This window comes from Penicillium daleae (assembly GCF_028827525.1).
Source record: "Penicillium daleae strain IBT 16125 chromosome Unknown utg000004l_segment0_segment0, whole genome shotgun sequence".
NCBI classification, from domain to species: Eukaryota; Fungi; Ascomycota; class Eurotiomycetes; order Eurotiales; family Aspergillaceae; genus Penicillium; species Penicillium daleae.
Genome location: NW_026623152.1, coordinates 330,851 through 351,126, shown reverse-complemented (window position 1 = coordinate 351,126; position 20,276 = coordinate 330,851). Strand labels below are relative to the sequence as shown.

The 20,276-nt window shown below is 51.9% G+C and overlaps 5 protein-coding genes across 5 annotated transcripts; 4 read left to right on the top strand and 1 right to left on the bottom strand.

The window, feature by feature from the left end:
- Positions 1-2,428: 2,428 nt before the first annotated feature.
- chsF (chitin synthase CHS3) lies at positions 2,429-6,137 on the bottom strand (the record flags this gene model as incomplete). The annotated part of the gene is made up of 2 exons (XM_056907229.1): positions 2,429-3,332; positions 3,406-6,137. 2 exons carry the CDS (start codon positions 6,135-6,137, stop codon positions 2,429-2,431), a joined length of 3,636 nt encoding a protein of 1,211 aa, XP_056767956.1.
- Positions 6,138-7,140: 1,003 nt separating this feature from the next.
- N7458_003846 (uncharacterized protein) lies at positions 7,141-7,380 on the top strand (the record flags this gene model as incomplete). The annotated part of the gene is made up of 1 exon (XM_056907228.1): positions 7,141-7,380. One exon carries the CDS (start codon positions 7,141-7,143, stop codon positions 7,378-7,380), a length of 240 nt encoding a protein of 79 aa, XP_056767955.1.
- Positions 7,381-11,406: 4,026 nt separating this feature from the next.
- On the top strand, positions 11,407-13,564 carry chs3 (putative chitin synthase activator (Chs3); the record flags this gene model as incomplete). The annotated part of the gene is made up of 2 exons (XM_056907227.1): positions 11,407-13,264; positions 13,329-13,564. 2 exons carry the CDS (start codon positions 11,407-11,409, stop codon positions 13,562-13,564), a joined length of 2,094 nt encoding a protein of 697 aa, XP_056767954.1.
- Positions 13,565-15,129: 1,565 nt separating this feature from the next.
- Positions 15,130-16,755, top strand: N7458_003844 (SGNH/GDSL hydrolase family protein; the record flags this gene model as incomplete). The annotated part of the gene is made up of 1 exon (XM_056907226.1): positions 15,130-16,755. The coding sequence occupies one exon, from the start codon at positions 15,130-15,132 to the stop codon at positions 16,753-16,755; it is 1,626 nt and encodes a 541-aa protein (XP_056767953.1).
- A 973-nt stretch (positions 16,756-17,728) lies between these two features.
- Positions 17,729-20,141, top strand: N7458_003843 (uncharacterized protein; the record flags this gene model as incomplete). Its single annotated transcript, XM_056907225.1, has 6 exons — positions 17,729-17,795; positions 17,888-18,001; positions 18,043-18,525; positions 18,584-19,255; positions 19,303-19,431; positions 19,483-20,141. The coding sequence occupies 6 exons, from the start codon at positions 17,729-17,731 to the stop codon at positions 20,139-20,141; spliced, it is 2,124 nt and encodes a 707-aa protein (XP_056767952.1).
- Positions 20,142-20,276: the final 135 nt, after the last annotated feature.

The following is a 20,276-nucleotide window of genomic DNA, read 5'->3' as shown; positions in this document are numbered from 1 at the left end:
GCGTTGTGCCAGGCACAATGCAGAACACACCAGTAGATAATATACTCAAATCCCGGTAAAGCGAATAAGTCCGGGGTTGATTGGCAGCGGGGGTTACACAGGGCTGTTCCAACGGAGGCTCGCACTGTCTCTATGCGCGCAAGATCCTAGATTCGGGGGCGCGGTTCTTTCCCTGATCCTCTCCTTCCCTCTATCCTTCTTGACTTTTACGAGCGTTTATCGACTGGCAGCTGACTGATACGCCCTGAAGTTTCCGCACAACGCGTGGCTTTCTGGGTCTCAGGCGCCGATGGAAACTGTAGTTAATGCGGGCGGAAGAAAAATGCCCAGCGAGGCTTGACGGTTGGAGTCGGCGATCAGTATGTAGAAGATGGTCAGATCGCACGGGCTGCACAGGCGACCAGGGATGGATGAACCGGGATAGCGGGGTTTGCGGGCAGCGCAGTAGACAGCGCCGGGGAAGATAATAATGGAGGGCGACCGTAGGTATCGAGGGAGGACAGAGTAGTCGTCACCGCCAGGGCGAGAGACTTCAACGTGGCTTTCACGCCGTTAAGTCCTCCCAAGCGGAGGTCTGGCGTTGGAGAGTTGGGGAACTGAGCGCAGGCCGTTTATTGGGGCTAGCGTCCAGGAAGGCGGCGGATGCACGCGATGCGATTGGGAAAGGCACGTAGCCAGGAAAGCTGGATCAGTTCAGCAGGCACCAACAGTCTGAGCGTACTTTTGTCGGATGGGCTGGTCGGACATGACAGGTGGGAGTAGTGGGATGTGCGAGGGGGGAACGTGGAGCACGTTGGTGGTAGGGGGTAGGGAAGTAAAAGTCGCGGAGATGTGGGACTGTTGGTCAAGTGGGAGCTCGAACTATCCCGAGGTGGTGCGGTGCAGTCCCAGAATAGGAAGGAATCGAGGCTGATAAAGCGCAATGTAAGATGACGAAACGAGAAGTGGAGTGGAGGCGGAGTGGGGAAGAATGTACTGGGCGGTCACTGGGCGGTCGACCAGTTGGCGATGGAGGGGCAGTGCAGGCAGCTGAAGAAGGAATCAAAGATGATGTACGAATAAGAAAGTAAAAGACAGAGGTTGTTGGAAGCACGATGAGTTGGACTGAGAAGTGCCGAACTGATCCTTCTAACTCTTCACTGCATGAAGTCCTCAAAATTGAGGGTTGGTTAGTTTACCTGAGCATCGCTGTTTAGTCAGCAGCGCCACGTTCTGGTGCTGCCACTTGGTAAAGTCAAGTCCACAGTGTCCCAAGGGACTCCGCCGGGGATTCCTAGGGTAAGAGACCTGATCATATACTTCAGAACCGAGGTACAGAGTATATAGTCCCATCTCATATAACTAGTCGTACGAGTTGTACTGTAGACAACCTCCTCTACCTTCCATCCCTCAAACCGCAATCCCTAGCACCTCCCTGCACCTCGATGTAAATAATCATGCAGGGAGCGACGCATTGCAGATCCGGCCTGGCCAATGCCCGGATGACCTGCGCTTTGATCCATTGGGCACGCTTTGGGCCGAGCGAGGGTGATCCAAGCCAATCCCCCTAAGCCAGCTGGGAGCGGACCTCAGAGCTGGTCAGCGTCATATAGGGCCAAAGAGCTTATAGGAGCCACAGTCTTTGTACGTGGCGAATGGTGGAGATCAAAGGGGACCGAGTATACAGTATGTGAAAAGCTATCGAGGTATATCATGATTCTGGAATGCGTTTGTCAAATCAGGTTGATCAGGGAAAGTATTTCCGGACGTTCGGAAGTCTGATGGGAGATCATGGATGCCCTTGGAGCTCCACTATGTTCTGATGCCTGCAGGTGCCCTTGTTAGGCTTCGGAAAGATGAAGATGAGATGGACGCAAGATCGAATAGCTACGCATCACCTCAAAATGTGGAGAAGACAGGTTATCGGGTTTCATACAAGTCGAAACACAGCTGAACCCGGCAGAACAGATAGATCCCAAGAAAAAGCAATATGGATTCAATTGGGCACGAAGGGGCTGGAAAAAGAAATGTCTGGTATGCACCCAATCTTCATATCAACACAAGTGTCAATAGCCCGTTCGCTATACAATTATACAACAAGAGACAATAAAATGGAATAGAAGTATGGAAGAAGGGGCAATGATAGACATATATGTAAAATCTCGTGACTAGTGCACATTAGCTCAATATAGATAAAAAGGAATGAAACCAGCATCGTCGCCATACTCAAGTATAGCCTGCAGATTAAGTACAAATTAATGCAAAAAGGACCATCAAACGCCGCCCGAGAGTGAAAAGTGCTTCATATGGTACGTACGATGGTATGAAAATGGTATGTAAATGGCAAAAGAAAATAAATCACAGTCAAAAACCAAGCATTCGACAAGAAAACGAAAAAATAACTGGGCCTTTGGACAAAGAGAGACGTGACTGCTTTGATAGACCCGCTCTAATAATCCGAATACGCCTCGTAATTCGGGTACCCGTTCACGCCACCAGAAGCATGCGGCTGCGGCTGCGTCCAGCCATTATTCCGCATACGGCGCTCCTTCTCAAAGTCGCGCCAGCGCTTCATGGTGATCTGCGTGCTGTCGAATTCACCCTCTGCGTCATCGTGGCCCTTGTCCTTCTCGCCGGCTGTCTTCCGAGTATCGCCCCAGGTGAAGTCATCAAACTTCCAGAATGCATAAGTCGGCAGAACGAAATTCCAAATTGGCAAGGAAAGCAGGTAGATCAGCATCCAGAGGACGTAAACGAGACGGTGGGCGGTGACCACGATCAGAACACCCGGCAGACCGAGGATCAGAGCGAGCAGCACCAGGGGAATGATCTGCACTGGCCTGCGCACGATGGAGGAGATGATAACGTAAATGGTGAAGGCGATGGCGGCGGGGAGAACCAGAGTACCGATGAGCTCGATGAAGATGACGAACTGCATACTAAAGCAGAATGTGCCGCAGAGGTCGCGCACGAGCACCAGTTCAAGCAAGTTGTGCACGGTACTGTTAATCCAGCGACGACGCTGGGACAGCAGGACCATGAACTTGTCTGGGACAACAGTCTTGCAGACAGCCTGCGGGACGAAGGTCTGCTTGCGCTTGGGGAAGGTCTTCAGCATCAGTGTCGTCAGGTATCGATCCTCACCCAGGAGCAGCAAGTTCTTCTTGTGCAGGGTGTCAACCACGTTTTCAGAGTAGTGCTCGACAATGTCCGGGTTGGCCAGGATAGGCACCCAGTAGTTCTGACCACCCTTGGGAGCTTTGATGCGGTACATCGAGAAACAACCGGGCAAACAGGTGACACCACCGAAGACGGACTCGAAAGACTTGGCCTGATGGTGAGAAATGAAGTATCTATGCGGGGAAATCATCGTTAGTATATGACACGATCAACAAAGCCGCAACCGATGGACAGAACAGAACATACTCGAAAACTTGAATCATCGTAACCCAGCTATCAGTCTTGTTGGCAATCTTGGTCTCTCCACAAAGACCCATAACCTCGGGATCCTTGACCATGGCCGAAATCATATGCGTCAAACTATCCGGGAACACCTTCGTATCGGCGTCGACCATGAGAACAACCTCGTAGAAATCTGGCGGAATGCCCGTAACATTCCACATGCCATTGAACATCTCAAACTCGAGCTCTGTCATACGCTCGTCGAACATGACCTTCTGCAAGAATGACATCAGAATAATTTGACTGTCACGCTTACCACGGTTACCGGGCTTGGACTGAGTTGCTTCGGCAGGGGTACCGCACTTGACGATAACCATCATCGGCACGCGCTGCTGCTTCTCGGGGGGAATCATAGAGGTCTCGCCATAGTCGTAGAAACCAGAGTAAACCTGGGCCATGTTGTGACGTTTGGATCCAGTGGCAACGGCAACGTAGGAGAAGGGCTGGACTTCATCTGGAGGAATGACGTGGTCCTTCACCATGCCGAGCACGATCTCCGGAGTCGAGAACTCTTCACCTTTACCCTTGATCAGACCGTCACAAATAACGAGAATCGTCTTGTGGCTGTTCGGGTAGTCGGTCATGGCAATTGAGTCGAGCGTTGTCCGAATGCCTTCCTCGCCTTCCGAGTAACAAGTGACAATGCAAAGAGCGTGAGCCAAGGGGAAGCCAAAGGGTTGCCAATCAGGTGGAGGTTGAGGAACGACCGACTCGTGAATGAAGCCCGCAGGACCGGGACCTTCAGACTCGGAGATGATTGTCGAAAACCCGGGTTCTTGTTGTCCGGGGACCACGAGGCTCGTGCGACTGGCACCAGGGTTAACACGGGAGTTATCGACGCTGAGAGTGCCGCCACTGCTGTTGTGACTGAGTTTGTACATGGGGTGGCTGTTGGCAGAACCGGGCATCAGTCGAGAGGTCGAGTTCTGGCTGGCCATGGTGACAAATTGCCGATTTTGCTTGCTGCTGCCGCTAGTACTACCAACCACATACGGGCTGGAGAAGCGAGAAGTGGTGGGCAAGAAACTGGCGCGCTTGCTGACACGCTCAGGTACGGGAGGATCGGCAAAACGAGGGCCAGGACGATAGATATCGTTGGACCAGTCTTCAATCTGCTGGTTGCGGGTACGGGCATCAGAAGCCATGCTAGTTTTCTGCGCCGCGAATTTAGGCGCCAGGAACCACTGGAAGAGCAGAGCAAAGGCAAACTTGACGACGACAATGGACAGAATGAAAATCAGAGAGACGTAGAGCACGACCTTGGACGCAATACAACCGACGGTGTCCGTGTCGATGCTGCCAACCTTGATGATCTGGGTCAGGCATTTGCCGATCTTCTTTTGGTCTCCGCTTTGGAAATAGTAGGTGAGATCGACGCCACGAACAGCGGAGTTTTGTCGCAGCTCATCGAATTCAGCCGGGTATTCCACCTGGTCAGTGTTGAACCACCGCAGAAGATCCAGATCGAGGACATTGCCAGAGTACACAGCCAGGTTTCGGCTCTTGTTCTTCGTGTCCTCCCAAGTGTAATACACATCTCCGGATCCAGATAGCTTGTAAAAGGCATCCCGCGCAGAGCCACTAGTATGACAGGCCCAGCCCTCGTAGAAAGAAGTTGTTAAGTTGGGCTCGGAGGAGCCGTCCTGATTGAACGCAGTGCAGGGGAAATACCAACCAAGGTCTCCCTGGGAGTTGGTCGGGACACCGCCGCCGTCTTTGGCCGTGATAAGTCCCTTGCAGGCACCGTTGACTTGCTGGAAGAAGAAGCTGCCATCTTGACCGCCGTACTTGTGCGGGAGATCGTACAAGACGTTCGTACCTGCTGGAATGCCCTCGGCGGCGGGGTGTGTCGATTTGGTCAAGTCGTAAGCCGTGCCATGGAAGATCATGTAACCATTGCCGACCTCATTGACCTTTAGGCGAAGAGGGGGCGACCCGCAGACAACAGCCGTGAAACCGAAGGTCAGGAAACCCACAAAGGCGGCGATCATGAGAATCAAACTGATCAAGCCGATCTTCTCTCGCCAGGCCGTCCGCTGTTCCTTCTGCGGCATACCAAAGCATTTGAGCACAAAGTCAGGCACCAAGCAACTGACCAAGGCACAATACGTCGTCCACAGATCCGGCGGCCGCGCTTGTTCCATTGCTTTCTGTCGCCTCTTCTCCTCGGCAGATGTGCCGCTCTTCGACGTTCGGTGAGAAGATCTCTTCTTCTTTTTCGACCGATGCCGACTGGGCGCGCGGTCCATGGGTTTATTCATGTTTCCATGCGCGCCGTACAGCTGTTCCTTCGACTTTGAATCCAAACTCTTGGAGCTGTTAGTCTCGGCCTCGGGGTCTCGATCGAGCAGGGGGTCATCGCCCGTGGAGGAGGGGTGGACGGGCATGCGGTGCGATCGCTGTCGATAGTGGTAATTAGGGTGATCGCGGTCCATATGGCGTCGCTCCGGCTTGATCAGGCTCTTCTTGCGTTTCATGTCGCCGCCGCGTTCCACGCGTTCCTCATCCGTTTCAGCGGCCCTCCGGTGGCTATGCGATCGGCGGCGGTGGTGTCGGTGGGAAGACGGCGAAGTTGGGTTGTCGCTGTAGGTGCCAGAGTCAATGTCTCGGTGCCGCCGACGATGAGAGGGCTCGCGGAAAGCGCTGCGCTCCTCACGCCGGGGTGAGGCCTTACCAGGCCTTTGCGGCAAAGACATTGCGGTTCTGACTCCGGGGTCTCGGTCAGAGGGCTGCGAAACAGCAGGCGAGGTTTGGCCTGCGATGGAGAAGATATCACACTCACTCTTAGATCGCCGCAATCATGCACCGCGGGTGGTGTTTTGCAAAGTTTCTTTCTTTGAGGAGGTGGTTGCTTTGCCTTGCGACTAGCACATAATCGACTTGATGTGATTCACGGAGAAAACGGGGCTGCCCGATTTTGCGCAGAAACTCGTATCCGATCGCGCACCAGAGGGGAAGCCCAGGTTCCTCGTCAGGCACAATCTCGGGTGCGGTTCGAGGATGAGCCGATCAATGAACACTGCGGGCTCAAATTCAGTCTCGACTGGCGCACCACTGCAGGTTCCCCGATAGCCGCGCTGGACAGCGGTCGGCCGGTGCAACGATGGCCGGGGGTGGAGAATAAACAAAATACGGTCCACACGCGATGGGTCGAGGAGCGAGCGACGGGGAGGACCAGCAGGTCAGGATGAACTTTGAACGAGAGGATAGGCCACCGATAGCGAGTGCAGGATGTACCTCTTGACGGGTTGAGAATGGGGGGGTACCTGTGAAGGGCGAGTCGAGGACTGGAGAGTAGAAACCAGAAGTGAGACAAGGTCGACCGAGTGATTCTGTGGGGGGGCAAGGAGGAGGACTCAGGGTCCCCGAGTCACGGGCCCAGAACTCTAGTGAACAAGCTAACTCTGAAGGGACCTGCCCTTAAGTTAACTAGTACGGATTACTATCTCAGGAGGTATTTTATTACTTCGCCGAGTGGATTGTATTATTAGCTCCGTGGGCAAGACTCTTTAGCAATGATTCGATGTTCAACGCGACGTTGCCTAGGTATTTGATTGGCAGTTATTATGCTGACATTACTGATAAGTGTCGCTTCAACTAACTATATTCTGGTCGATTCTCCAGATCTGACTGTTTTTACCCTGCGGACCACTAAATTGTGGACATCAAACCCCAATCACCCAAAGCAAAACCCCCTAAATGAACAACTGCAACCCTCAAATCTCCTGGTTGTCGCTAGGGGCAATGGGCTGGTACACAAACCCTCCGCATCCCACCAATCACCGGGTGATTGGTGCCTCGACCCGTGGAGCTCCGCCAAGTGCGCCGTGGGAACAAATCACACGGCGCCAAGCAGGCGGCGCTATTCCCCTCAAGGCTAGGCCCGGCTCGGTTGCTGTCGTGCTGAGGAAGATCAAGCCGAGGGCGTCTTTGGTTTAGATGATGGGGACTAACTTGATCGGGGACTCAATAAAGTCTGCTGGTCACGGGGTTGCTATTTTCGGCTGCTTACCAGAGACAGAAACGTCGACGTTGTCTTACTACTACTTCCCATATCCCCCACCCAAATCATTACCCAGACTTGGTGGGAATCTCACTGGGGGAAAGGACGTAGAACGGTCGATAATGACCCGAATCGATACTGATAATCCTGAAGACTTTGCGCTCTGGTACTGGCCCGTGCCCGCTATACCTATACCTTGCGCTCCAACTGTGATAGCCAGTTCTTGCCATAGGTACTCCGCATAACGATTGATTATAATTATGCATACTGGTTGCACAACTCCTCCGCTATCTGATCTATCGCTTCCAATCTATCCTCCCTGCCTGGAAGATTCTTCGCTATAATCCCGTATACGCTCTAGATTGGAAATAAATAGCGCCAGCGAACCCCGTGAGCTGTACATCCCTGCAAATACGAGCCATGCTGCTAAGGCCTTGTCGTAAATGTCATTCAGCGGCTTCCCCGCAACAATCCATGAAGCAAAACGGGCGAAGCACAGCGAGCGTTAAAGAAGCCAACAAAAAATCATTCAATTCAAGGTGGACTGAGTAGACGATAGCTCGCTATTAATTGCTGCTAGCGAGATATACCTTGCAGGATGTCAATTTATATAGCTGTCTACATGTATGTATCTCCTGTCTACAAATTGTCATAGTGACTTCTCAATAATTCTTATTCCAGCTGCGACTCGGCTAACTAGCATTAACAATATAATCGAGGCGTCCAGACCGTTGAGGCTCTCGTGTCTCTCGTCGTACAAACAACGAAGCTCGTAATGTTCGTGTTCGATAATAATTCCGACGTAACTCTCCAGCAAACAGGGGGCCAATTCGCCAATTCGCCGCTTCTGCCCCTGCGCTCGAGCACCATACGATGAGATCGACAAATAATGGACGGGCGATCATCGCGGCACTTGGTCCGCCCTGCTGGGGCGGAGCTGCGCTGACAGACTTGATGCTTGATTTACATGCAAAGTACGACCAGTAGGACTTGGTCGGGGTCTTAACGGTTTGCATTAAACGACCGCAAGACTGGCTATTTTTCAAGTCTAGAGACTGCATTGGACCTCTGGTAGGCATTGCCCTGCAAGATCTCTCTATACAGTATCCTTGGACGCCCTGGAACCCGAATCGACTGGTCGGCCTGCGAGCATCCTGTGCTGGTATCCCTTTATGCAGCGCGGTGCAGCGCATGGTGACCACGTTCTCCAGCTCGGACTGGAATGCGGTGGATCTTTGCATCTGACACTGGTGATCGGGAGGGGTGTGGCGTTGGTATGCGGCACGATGGGGCAAAGGAGGCATGTTGCACCGTTCTACAGTACCAACTGGACTACAGGATGTGATGGGTGTAGAGTATCACACTTGTCTTGACGATAGTAAGAAGCCCTGATGGGGTGGCGAGAACATCGTCATATAGAGGCTAGTAGATCATGTATTCGTGTTCAAATCCAGAAAATTCTGCTCTCTATTCACTCATCGGCGTACGTACACGCAGCAAGGAGGTCGATGTTATATATAGTACGTGATGTACATAGTATAGACGAGGTAAGAGGGCCAGTGGATCGGGCCGTGCGAGCGAACAAGGTACACACCACCCAAACCGCCCGACGACCAGCCTCGCAGGAGAGGCATCGACAAAACTCAATTCCTCCCTATTTCCCTTGTTGGATCTTTCTGCACCTGGCACCTGGATCTTGGAAAATCCGGACGACGCGCAGACGCAGAAGCAATGTTGCTTCGCCAAGGGGATCTCGACGCTTTTCGTTGGCTTCGTGCTGACTTGACCGCCAGTGTCAGATTGTCTCATCACAGCGGCTACGGTGTGAACCGTGGCGCCAGAGTCCACGCTGCCTTCCATACGGGTCATGACGGAGTGCGGAATGTGCTGTACTCTATCCTCCGGATGGAATGGGATCATGTCCAGCTCATGCGATCGTGGATTACTGAACCTATGACCTAGTTGCTGCCACGCACTGGACAGGCCAGCCTCGACGCAGGTCTGTCTGGATGCAATCTATTTCCTCGTGTTTATTCCAGAGTCGCCAAAGCGGATGAGTTTTCTTCACTGGCGACCCGTTTGCCATGCTCTGCCCACTCGGAGTCTCTGGCAGTGGCGCGGGAGCTGAACTTTGAACCTTTTTCCATCTCGCTAATCGGAGGCTGAATAGGAAAGAAAGAAAAAGAACGCACGGGAAGGGCTCAGACGTCGATACCGAGAACCAACCAGATCTCGTCGTACCCGAGGCCTTTGAAAAGCCTCCATCTGTGCCCAGAATGTGGGTTTGGCGATTTCCCATCGGCATCGGGCTCTGCCTGGCTCCAAGACTGTAGGACTAACTGAACCAAGGTGCACACTCCCGCGTGTTTGTTGGTGGGGCCAGTGGATCACAGATCCGATCCTGGCCTGGTTGTACAAAGCAGAGCTATGCAGCTCTTGGATGCGTCCTCGGATGGGTCGGCGAGGGGGCCTTTTATTGGAGAATGGTGTGCGATGAGGTTCTCCATATTCAACAGCTTAATTGGGTCCAGGAGCTGCAAAGAGGAGACGGGTTGAGATCTCCATTCAGCCTTTTTTTTTCAGCCCGCGCTATACGAGGAAGAGGAGAGTAAGACCGGACGAGGCGTGGTGTGGGCATAAGAATAGAAACCGCCAAGTTTCTTGCAGTAGTCGACTCCAATGCAGAGCAAGTGCAGTCCTGTCTCCGTACAGGGTACCTCCGTCCACTAGTCAGAGTCATTCACTTGGGACCCAGCACGGAGTACCGAGTATGGGGGATCGAATTGACCTGATTCAGTGGCTCACATAATAATAGTTGCCCCCACTTCTGCGCCGCATGATGTTCGGGTTTTTTTTCCTTTTCCTTTTTTTTTTTTTGACCACCGCGGCTACTGTCTAGCAGCCTACCAATTCTAGTAGAATTTCATCATCTTTGATTCTGATAACGAGATCTACTTCTACAGGCGGTCGATAACGATAGCCAACAGATATCCTCCAAGAGTCACGGATATCCCAGTAGGAAATCAAGAATCCCAGACCTTTCCGACGGGCCATTCCATAGGACGGCCCAAGTTAAACCTTGACCCCAAACCTCGTAAAGCTTTATCGATCGAGGGGGAGTAGTCAACCGTAGCGATGGCCGCGAGTGGAGGCGACCCTGGAGGGGGCGTGCTTTAACGCCGTTGGCTGGATGGGCGGGCCTTTTCAGTTCTTGACTAAACTCTTCAATTATTATTCAATCAGAGGAATAGATTATTCCTAGGCAGGAGTTGGACAACTCAGCTTAGTGCACGACTGGTCTTGGGAGTAGTGGCCTTGCCCTTGGATGATCACGGGGAGGTAGTTAACTAGTCCACTCATCTACACCCCCTCCCCTCGCTTCATGAAAATTTGTCCCGCAACCTTACCTTCGTTGTATTCTTTTCCATGCAGGAACTGAGCCAGGTAAATCCGGTTTCCTCTGAAATCCTCACCCGCATCTCCCCCTCTTCCTGCTAACTTTGCGCTGCTACAGTAGCTCTGCTATCCGGTTCACCTCCACCTGGCACTGAACGAATAAACGACCAGGGACTACTGGGGCTACCCGACCCTCGACTATCCCAGGCTCCACGACCCATTCGAGCTTTCATTGGAAACCCTGTTTCTCTTTTCCCCAGACTTGGAGAAAGGAGAAGACCGCCGCGATCGGGTTGGAATCGATCTCAACTTGGATTTTCTCTTTCTTCCATCTCTTTTAGTCCTCTTCGGTGCCTTTTCATGTCGCAATCTGCCTAGCCGATCTGCCCCGTGCTCCCGTCATCTCGCCTCACTCGTTTTAATTTGGATCGCCCCGTCTCCTTTCGCCGTCGTTAGTCACAAGCTGGGAGATATCCCACACGGAGCTCGACACCCTCGCTGGATAGCTCGCAATTCCGCATCTCGTTCGCAGCATCGCAGCATCGCAGCATATCCCCGGGCTCAACATGGCCTCTTCCATGGCTGCCGAACACCCTCCCCTCCCATCCCCTCCGCCAGCATACCTCCGATCAACGCCTCCGTTCCCCTCCCCCTCCCACGAGGCAACCCCACGCACAATTCCCCAGCGCTCCCAGGGCGGCCAACTTGCGCGTAAACCCATCTCAGTGGTGACCCCGGACTCCGAGACCACGCCAGTCATTCAAGATTCCCCGCGATCTCCGGTCAGAATCGACTATGGCGCTAAAATCCCCCCGGCATCCACCGCCCAGATCGAGCACTTTGTCAATGTGCCCGAACCACCACAGCTGGAGATTCCCGAATTCATGAACATGTCTATCGAGGACCATGCACAGCCACGACAACCTTGGAATCCGGCATTCCCACCAAGGCGAGACTCCATGCAAGCCCCGCAATATGCGTCGCAGCATCCGTACGGTCATACCCCGGCCAGCAGCGGGTCGTGGTCAGTGGTTGAAAACCAAGTGAAGGAAGATGACCAGGATCCGAAGAAAAGCGGTTCCTTGCGCGAGCAAGAGGGATTGAGCCATAATAGTTCCTCGCGCGGTAGCTTGGAAAGTGTGGCACAGACTTCAGATGGCTACGAGCCGCTGACCTATCATCACCAGCAACAGCAGCAGAGTGCATCCAATGTGCGGCAATCCACGTTGGGAATGAACTTGGCGGACAAACCTTCTGGTTCGACGGGTAATCTGGCTGTGCGGCGATCTCGAGTTTCACGACCCCTGTCAAATTACTCTTCGACGTCGGATGTAGGTCGTGGGAACCACCGCCGCAATCTCTCTGCATCGCCGTATATGCAGGGCCGATCATCATCACGCAATTCTACCGCATCTCCGGATAATCGCTCACTCTCAGTTTTGGATCTGCTAAACACATCATACCCTCAAGCTGGCCCTACAGCCCCGCAATTCGATAATGCGCTCCTCCGGTCCGCCGTCGGCAACAATGCCTCCTTGCTGAGCCACAAGCAAACATTCGAGATGTACCTCGCAAATGTCAAGAAAACCGACGAGCCCGCAGTGCAATACGAATTCGCCGTGTTCATGATCAACTCCATGCGTGAGATGCCCTCCGTCGATCTCGAAGACTCTACCTCCATCACCCGCCAACGGCTCATGCGCGAGTCGAAATCTATTCTCCAACGTCTCGCAGACCGCAGCTACCCGTTTGCACAGTACTATCTCGCGGACGGGTACGCCTCGGGACTATTCAATAAAGGCAAAGAAGACTATGAACGCGCCTTCCCCACCTTCCTCGCAGCCAGCAAACACGGCCACGTCGAAGCGTGCTACCGTACGGCGCTCTGCTACGAGTTTGGCTGGGGCGTCCGCGTTGATGGAGGTCGTGCAGTCCAGTTCTACCGACAGGCCGCATCAAAGAATCACCCGGGCGCCATGCTCCGTATGGCCAAAGCTTGTCTGGCTGGTGATATGGGTTTGGGCAAGCGTTACCGCGACGGCATCACTTGGATGAAGCGCGCAGCAGAATCCTCAGACTCACAGTATAATTCCGCGCCATACGAACTAGGTGTCATGCACGAGACCGGCTATGGAGACGATGTTTTCATGGACGAGTCCTATGCCGCGCAGTTGTTCACTAAATCTGCAGAATTGGGCCATGTCGAGGCTGCGTACCGTCTGGGTGATGCGTACGAGCATGGTAAACTGAGTTGCCCGCGTGATCCCGCGCTCAGCATCCACTTTTACACATCGGCTGCGCAGAGCGGACAGCATCCACTTTCCATGATGGCGCTGTGTGCGTGGTATCTCGTGGGCGCGGAGCCTGTGCTTGAGAAAGATGAGAATGAGGCGTACGAGTGGGCTACGCGTGCTGCTGCTCTTGGTGAGTGCACTTTCATTCCCCAGTTAATTGCACCCCGTGTTTTGTTCTAATGTTTGAATCATAGGCCTTGCCAAGGCACAGTACGCTGTTGGCTACTTCACTGAGATGGGCATTGGCTGCCGTCGCGACCCGCTCGAGGCGAACGTCTGGTACGTCAAGGCCGCAGACCAGGGTGACGAGCGTGCCAAACATCGTATCGCAGCCATTCGTGCCGCAGCCGACGGGGCGAATCCAGCGCATGCCGCTCGCTCTGGAGGGAGGTTCCGCAAGGGCGATGCAAATAGTCAAGGTAAGCCCTGACCAAATCTAGCAAGCAACCCTCGAAACTAACTTGACTCAATAGCGGATAAAGCGAAACAAAAGCGTTTCGTCATTTTCTGAGCCTGCAATTCATTTACTTTCTGCATTTTCATCACGTCTCATGCAAATCTCACATCGCCTTGTCTGGTCTTGACCCGTCTCATCCCACACGCCATGATTCCCCATCACAATTCATTTCATTTCTTACTCCCCATATGCCCGTTTCGCATCGGCTTTTGGATATTCAAATCCCGCCTCAAATCTGGTTGTCATTCTTGTGGGTAATTTATAATTCAATCTGCATCATCGCATGCCTGAGAAATCTCGTCTATTTGATTCCATTCCCTTTTTGGACCTCGCGATGTCTTGGTTGAGGCTTTCGTGTATAGCGCTCTTCTCTCTTTACGTCTTTGCATTTGATACATTTGATGCGCATCTTCTATCATTATTTTCATTTTCATTTTCACTTTCATCTTCTTTTTTCGTTACGCACATGGTTTCGAGTTTCTTGACCTTGTCTTTTCCTTTTTACTTTATTCATTGTGTTCCATGCGTGGGGCGTTTTTCTGCTGGAGTTCTTTTCGTTTCTTTTCGTTTCGTTGTCTCTCATATAACTTGAATCTCATGAGGTCAGTGATCTCTGATCTCCGTTTCCGGATCTAGAATTCTCAACTTGGTAGAACCTTCTTTGATTTCGAGGCTTGACTGAGTGCTAGATATGAACGGGAACTCTACTGAGTTGTAGCCTCATCTGAGCACTAGCGTAGCTTTGAATCCTGGATAAAGACTATGCATTAGAGAACGTGATGACTGGTTCGCGGCGACTCTGTTAGTTCACACTATTTCTATAAACCTATACCTAGGCGTATATTCACGTCAAGATCCTTCGTCTCTCATTGTGGAGTTTTATATGCCTCTGTGAATATATGATAATGTCCGCCGCCACTTTCATGAGGGGATCAATATTAGGTAGGCTCAGTAAGTAAATGTTAGAAGGATCACTTCCCCACAGTGCCACCATTGATCTTGAGGGTCAGCAGTGTACCAAGGGTAAAGGAGCTTATGACTTTAACGATCTCTGTGACTTCACTTGCTCTTACGGCTACTGTCCTGTTGGCGCCTGTACCTGCGAGCAAATAGGTTCGGCTCACACCAAGCCTAACGCGACAGGAATTACTGGATATCCCGCGGAAGGCAGAGATGCTAACTACGAATGCCTCTGCAGCTTTGCTTGCAATTACGGATATTGTCCAAGCAAGACATGTGATACTGTCGAGCATGCTATGCCAATTCCCACGGTCTCTGATTTCCTGTCACCAGCATGTATCGCTGGAACAGGTGAAGGCGACTCCATCGGGCTGTGCTCCTACGCTTGTGGTTACGGCTATTGTCCTATCAATAAAGTTGGTTTGATGCTGGATGGCTCTCAGTTTGGTCTCCAGATCACTTGTAACTTCACTGCAAAACCATGTACAGGTTCAACGCCCGACATTGCGTTCATGAATGCTGGCCGAAAAACAATGAATATCTGCCCTGGATTCTTCCAAAATAGCAAAATAGCAGCCATGTTCGATAAGTTCCAAACCCCCCCAGCAAGCATTATAGATGCACATCACACGCGGTCTGCTGTCCTTCTTCACGAAATGACCCATTCCAAATTTGCGAAGAGTCCAGTTCACTCGCCTCAGGCCAAAGATTTTGCATACGGATGGGAGAGTTGCAAACTGCTTGCCGAGGGTACATTCAACCGAGGGTGCCAGCCTTACGCTGGTCTCAAGGGAAACCTTTGTGCAGATCCCAACGACCCTACAAAGGATGGGGTCTGTAATGCGGACTTTTCAAAGACCAATGCGGATACCTGGGCCGTTGTTGCAGCTGGTATTTTCTTCAGTGAAAATGTTGGCACTGAAGTTCAACTCGTTCCGCCCAACCCTGTGTCTGCTCAATCTGTTTCTGAGCTGTCGACAGCAGCAATTTCGGGGTGTGTACAGTATAACCCCCTTATGTCTGATCACGGGAGTGCATTCGAAATCTATGGTGTGGTTTCATTTGGGGATTCCTTTGTGGCAGGAATGGGCACCGGGGCAACAACGACAGACGAGTGTCGTGTAGGTCAGTACAACTACGGTGACCTGATTTATCAGCAACTCCAAGATAGTTCTGTTTCCATCGAAAAGAAAGTCTGCTCAGGTGACACCACAACTGGTTTGGGACGTCAAATTCAAGAATGGAGTAGTCAATCTTCTGCAAATCTGGCCACTCTGACTATGGGCGGAAACGATCTTGGCTTTTCTGATATCGTTTGGAATTGCATCGTGACCCCAGCTACTTGGCACTATGGATCAACTTATCGCCAATGGTGCGTTGATGCCGAGGACAAGGCACGCGCTTTGATGAATGACCAAGGAGAGAACGGCCTACGGTACAAGCTCAAAACTCTCTACAAGCAGATCCTGGACAAGGTCGAACAAGTTGATCTCTCTCTATTTATCACTGGTTATCCCGAGTTCTTCAACCAAGACACCACGGGTTGTGACCAAAGCACCTTTCATTATTTCTGGAGTGGCTACAAGCCTCCAACTGATACGTGGTTGAACCGCGTTGTCTACCTTACAACCTCTCTTCGCGCAGAACTCAATCTGCTGGTCTCTCAGCTCAACGATGTAATCATGGCTGCCGTTCAAGATGCCAATACTGAAGCTGGTTTCACGAGAGTGTACTACGTTGATGTCCAAAGCAAATTCTACTCGCACCGCTGGTGTGAGCAAGGAATTCATGAGCCTGACTCGAGCGCTCCGAACACTTACTTCTTTTTGAGCGGCTGGTCCGATCTCCCTTATGATGGCGATACTGTGACTTCGTCAGATGCGAGTGATATTTCCTATCTCAAGCAAAATGGGATCAATCTGCCGGACCCATCAAATTGTAAAACAGCGCTTGGTTCGGATCCAGATCCATGGCAGAAATGGCTATGCCTTGCTTCTATCACTCTCACCCAAGACCCGGACTCACCGATAGCATGGTCATATGGAAACGCCTCCCAGGGCATTAAAGATGGAGATTTCAACGCGCAGGATGTTTCGGACTGGTATGCTACCCGGCAAATCAAGGCTTTCCATCCACGAAGTCCTGGAATGGAACTATACCGCGATGCGATCTTGGAGAAAATTGATGCTACAATTGGGCAATAAGGATTTCGATCACTGTAACTTGTGTCAATCGGCTGGGAACTGTCTCCTGACCTTCTATATTTCTCGCATTCTCTCTTCCATTTCTTTGCTCTGTCTTTCTTCCTGTCTTTCTCTTCACACTTTAGATCGTTTATGATCTTCTCATCTTCTGTTCACTAGATCTTACATATCTATATTTCCATTCCGAAAATTTTCATTGTTTTGCTCAATATATTGATGTATTTTCATAATTATTTTCAATTTTTATCTCCTCCTTCAAATTCTCCGTTTTCCGAAAGAGAAACGCCCATTACCCGCATCGCATTTCGTTCTATAAATTTACTCGAGGTGCGATATACCTGAGTGTTCGAAAGTTTTAATCAGCCACACACACACACACACACACACACACACACACACTTTCTCTCTCTCTCTCTCTCTCTCTCTCTCTCTCTCTCTCTCTTTCTCACCCCTTATTACAATGCTCGCCACCTAGATCGATAGTGGCTACGCAGTCCGCTAGTGCACTTGAGGATCTTGACAAGACTACCAGCCCCAGGTCCTTGGATTGCTCTGAGACGAACAAGGTAAGAAGGAGGAGCAACGTCTAACACGCGACTACGACATTTACTCTATCTCACTTTGATTGGCCGGTTTGCCCCCACTTGGCGGGTGTTGCCTGACGAGTGGCCAGGCAGCAGCCCCCCCCTGAGAGCCTGATCTCTCAGGTGTCAACAGTGCTTGATGTCTCATACTTGAGCTTTAAAAACCCTCCCAGCCCAGTGCCTCGTCTTCTCTCTTTTATTTTGTGTATCGTACTTTTTCCTTCCTCCAATTGACTCGGTTGAGTCCTCGGTGCATAGCGTTGGAGTTTCTGGTTTCCCCCTCGACCACGCTACTGCACACCTTCGTATTCCCTCGGCCCTGACCGTCTCCCCTTTTCCTCAACTCACTTCCCATACCCCCCGTGCTTGTTGACTTGACACCAAACGCAATGGCTCCTCGGTCTTTCAAAAATTTGGTCATTGCCGTCAGCGGCACGTTTGCCGGTTACAAGCAGGGTAAGGACTAAGGAGATGATCCCGGATCTCGGGGAAAAACACTGACCCCACGCGAAAGTGGAGATGAGGCTGACCCGTGTTTCTCCTTGCAGCCGACATTAAGGCTCTCGTGGAACAACAGGGCGCCACGTTTAGCTCCTCGGTCACGGATCACTGCACTCATCTTATCACGACGCCCAAGGATATTGAGAAAAAGGGCACCAAATGTGAGAATTGACCTGATAACTTGAATGTTGCTTCCACATAGCGCGGGATTTCGATGTTGACAAAATGACTACAGACCAAGCAGCCGTCAAGTCTGCCACATGTCAAATTGTCTCAATTGACTGGCTGGTAGAATCGGTTAGCAAGAACAAGCCGATAGCCGAAAAGCCCTATTTGCTAGATGCGGGCAGTGCCGCTAATGGAGCCAATGGTGAGGATGCAAATGATGACAGCAAGCAGAATGGCAAGCGTCCCACTCGGAAAGCCGCTACAAAGGCCGCCGATAAAAAGGCAGATGATGCTGCCAGTCAAGATGCCAACGGAGATGATCAGAAAGCTGTCACAAAGAGCGCCAAGTCTGCAGGAGCGGCAAAGACCGACAAGAAGCGAGCCATCAAAGCAGAGGACGACGATGAATCCGCAGACAAGTCCAACAAGAAGCAGAAGAACTCTCAAAAAGCCACCTCCAAGGCTTTGAAAGTTCCCGTGGATGAGGACTTTATCTATGAGAAGCCCAACTTTAAGAGTGAGTGGCTGCGCAATATTCTTGCCGCAATTGGAAGACAGCTAACCCTTCTGCGCAGATCCTCAGGTGTACATTGCCAAATCGGGCTTGATTTGGGATGCCACTCTGAACCAGACAAACTCCACTGCCAACAACAATAAATTCTACCGCATTCAGATTCTCACCACCGCTGATACCAAGAACTTCGTGACTTGGACCCGGTGGGGACGTGTCGGTGAGCATGGCCAGTCTGCATGCCTAGGCGATGGTTCCCTGCCGGACGCCCAGAAGTTTTTTGAGAAGAAGTTCAAGGACAAGAGCGGCCTTGCCTGGAACAACCGCCTCGACACCCCCAAGAATAACAAGTACACCTTCCTCGAGCGCAACTACGAAGAGGACGATGAAGAATCCGCAAAGGAGAAAGAGAAAATGAGTGTCAAGAAGGAGCCTACCGATGACCTACCTCCCCCGGAGAGCAAATTGGAGAAGCCAATCCAGGATCTGATGGCGTTCATCTTCAACCAGCAGCACATCAACTCTGCTCTGGCATCTATGTCTTACGATGCCCAGAAGCTCCCACTGGGAAAGCTCAGCGAGAGAACACTCAAGGCCGGTTTCTCCGTTCTGAAGGAGTTGGCCGAGTTGCTGGTCGACCCAGCTCTTGCTAGTTCTCGGTATGCTACTAGCCTTGGACCTGCTCAGGAGAACTTGAGCAATCGGTACTTCACCTTGATCCCACACGTCTTCGGCCGTAACCGACCCCGGTCTTGGCTTCCGATGCTATGATTCGGAAGGAAGTCGAGCTTCTGGAGGCATTGACGGATATGGATGTTGCCAATGAGATCCTGAAGGACTCGAAGGAGGCAGACGAGATCCACCCGCTCGATCGCCAGTTCCAGAGCCTGGATATGGAGGAGATGACGCGCCGTAAGTACAGCATCACTTGATACTACAAGACCACAGACTAACTATTTCAAGTGGACCGCAAATCAACCGAGTTCAGCGAGCTGTCCGACTATCTGAACAACTCCCGCGGCGCAACCCACCACCTAGAGTACGAGGTAATCGACATTTTCCGGATCGAACGCAAGGGGGAAACAGACCGCTTCACAAACTCCCCCTTCGCCAACCTCCAAGACAGCGACCGCCGCCTCCTCTGGCACGGGTCCCGCAGCACCAACTTCGGCGGCATCCTCAGCCAAGGTCTCCGCATCGCACCCCCCGAAGCCCCCGTCAACGGTTACATGTTCGGCAAAGGTGTCTACCTCGCCGATACGTCCAGCAAATCTGCCAACTACTGCTGCGCCTACAACAGCGCCAACATGGGCCTCCTCCTGCTGTGCGATGCTGAACTGGGCTCACCCATGTTCGAGCTCGCAGGTAGTGATTACCTTGCCGGCGAGCATGCGAAGAGTGAGGGCAAGATTGCGACGCTGGGAATGGGTACTAGTATCCCTGGTGGATGGAAGGACGCAGGTGTCGTGAATGAGAATCTGATGGGAGTGAAGATTCCGGATGTAGGGGTGGGTTCGGTGCAGAGGCAGGATGCGAATGTGTACTTGCAGTACAATGAGTATATCGTTTACGATATTGCTCAGATTCGGCAGCGATATCTGTTTTATGTTCACATGCGGTGAGTGGCGAGGGAATGGATTCGCTTTCTTGCTGTCGTTTTGAGGAGTTGGGCAAAATGGGTGACTGGACTGGCCTTGCACTGTGATGGAGTTCCCGGGGGGGGGGGTTATATTCTTAGGATATCTATTATCGAATAG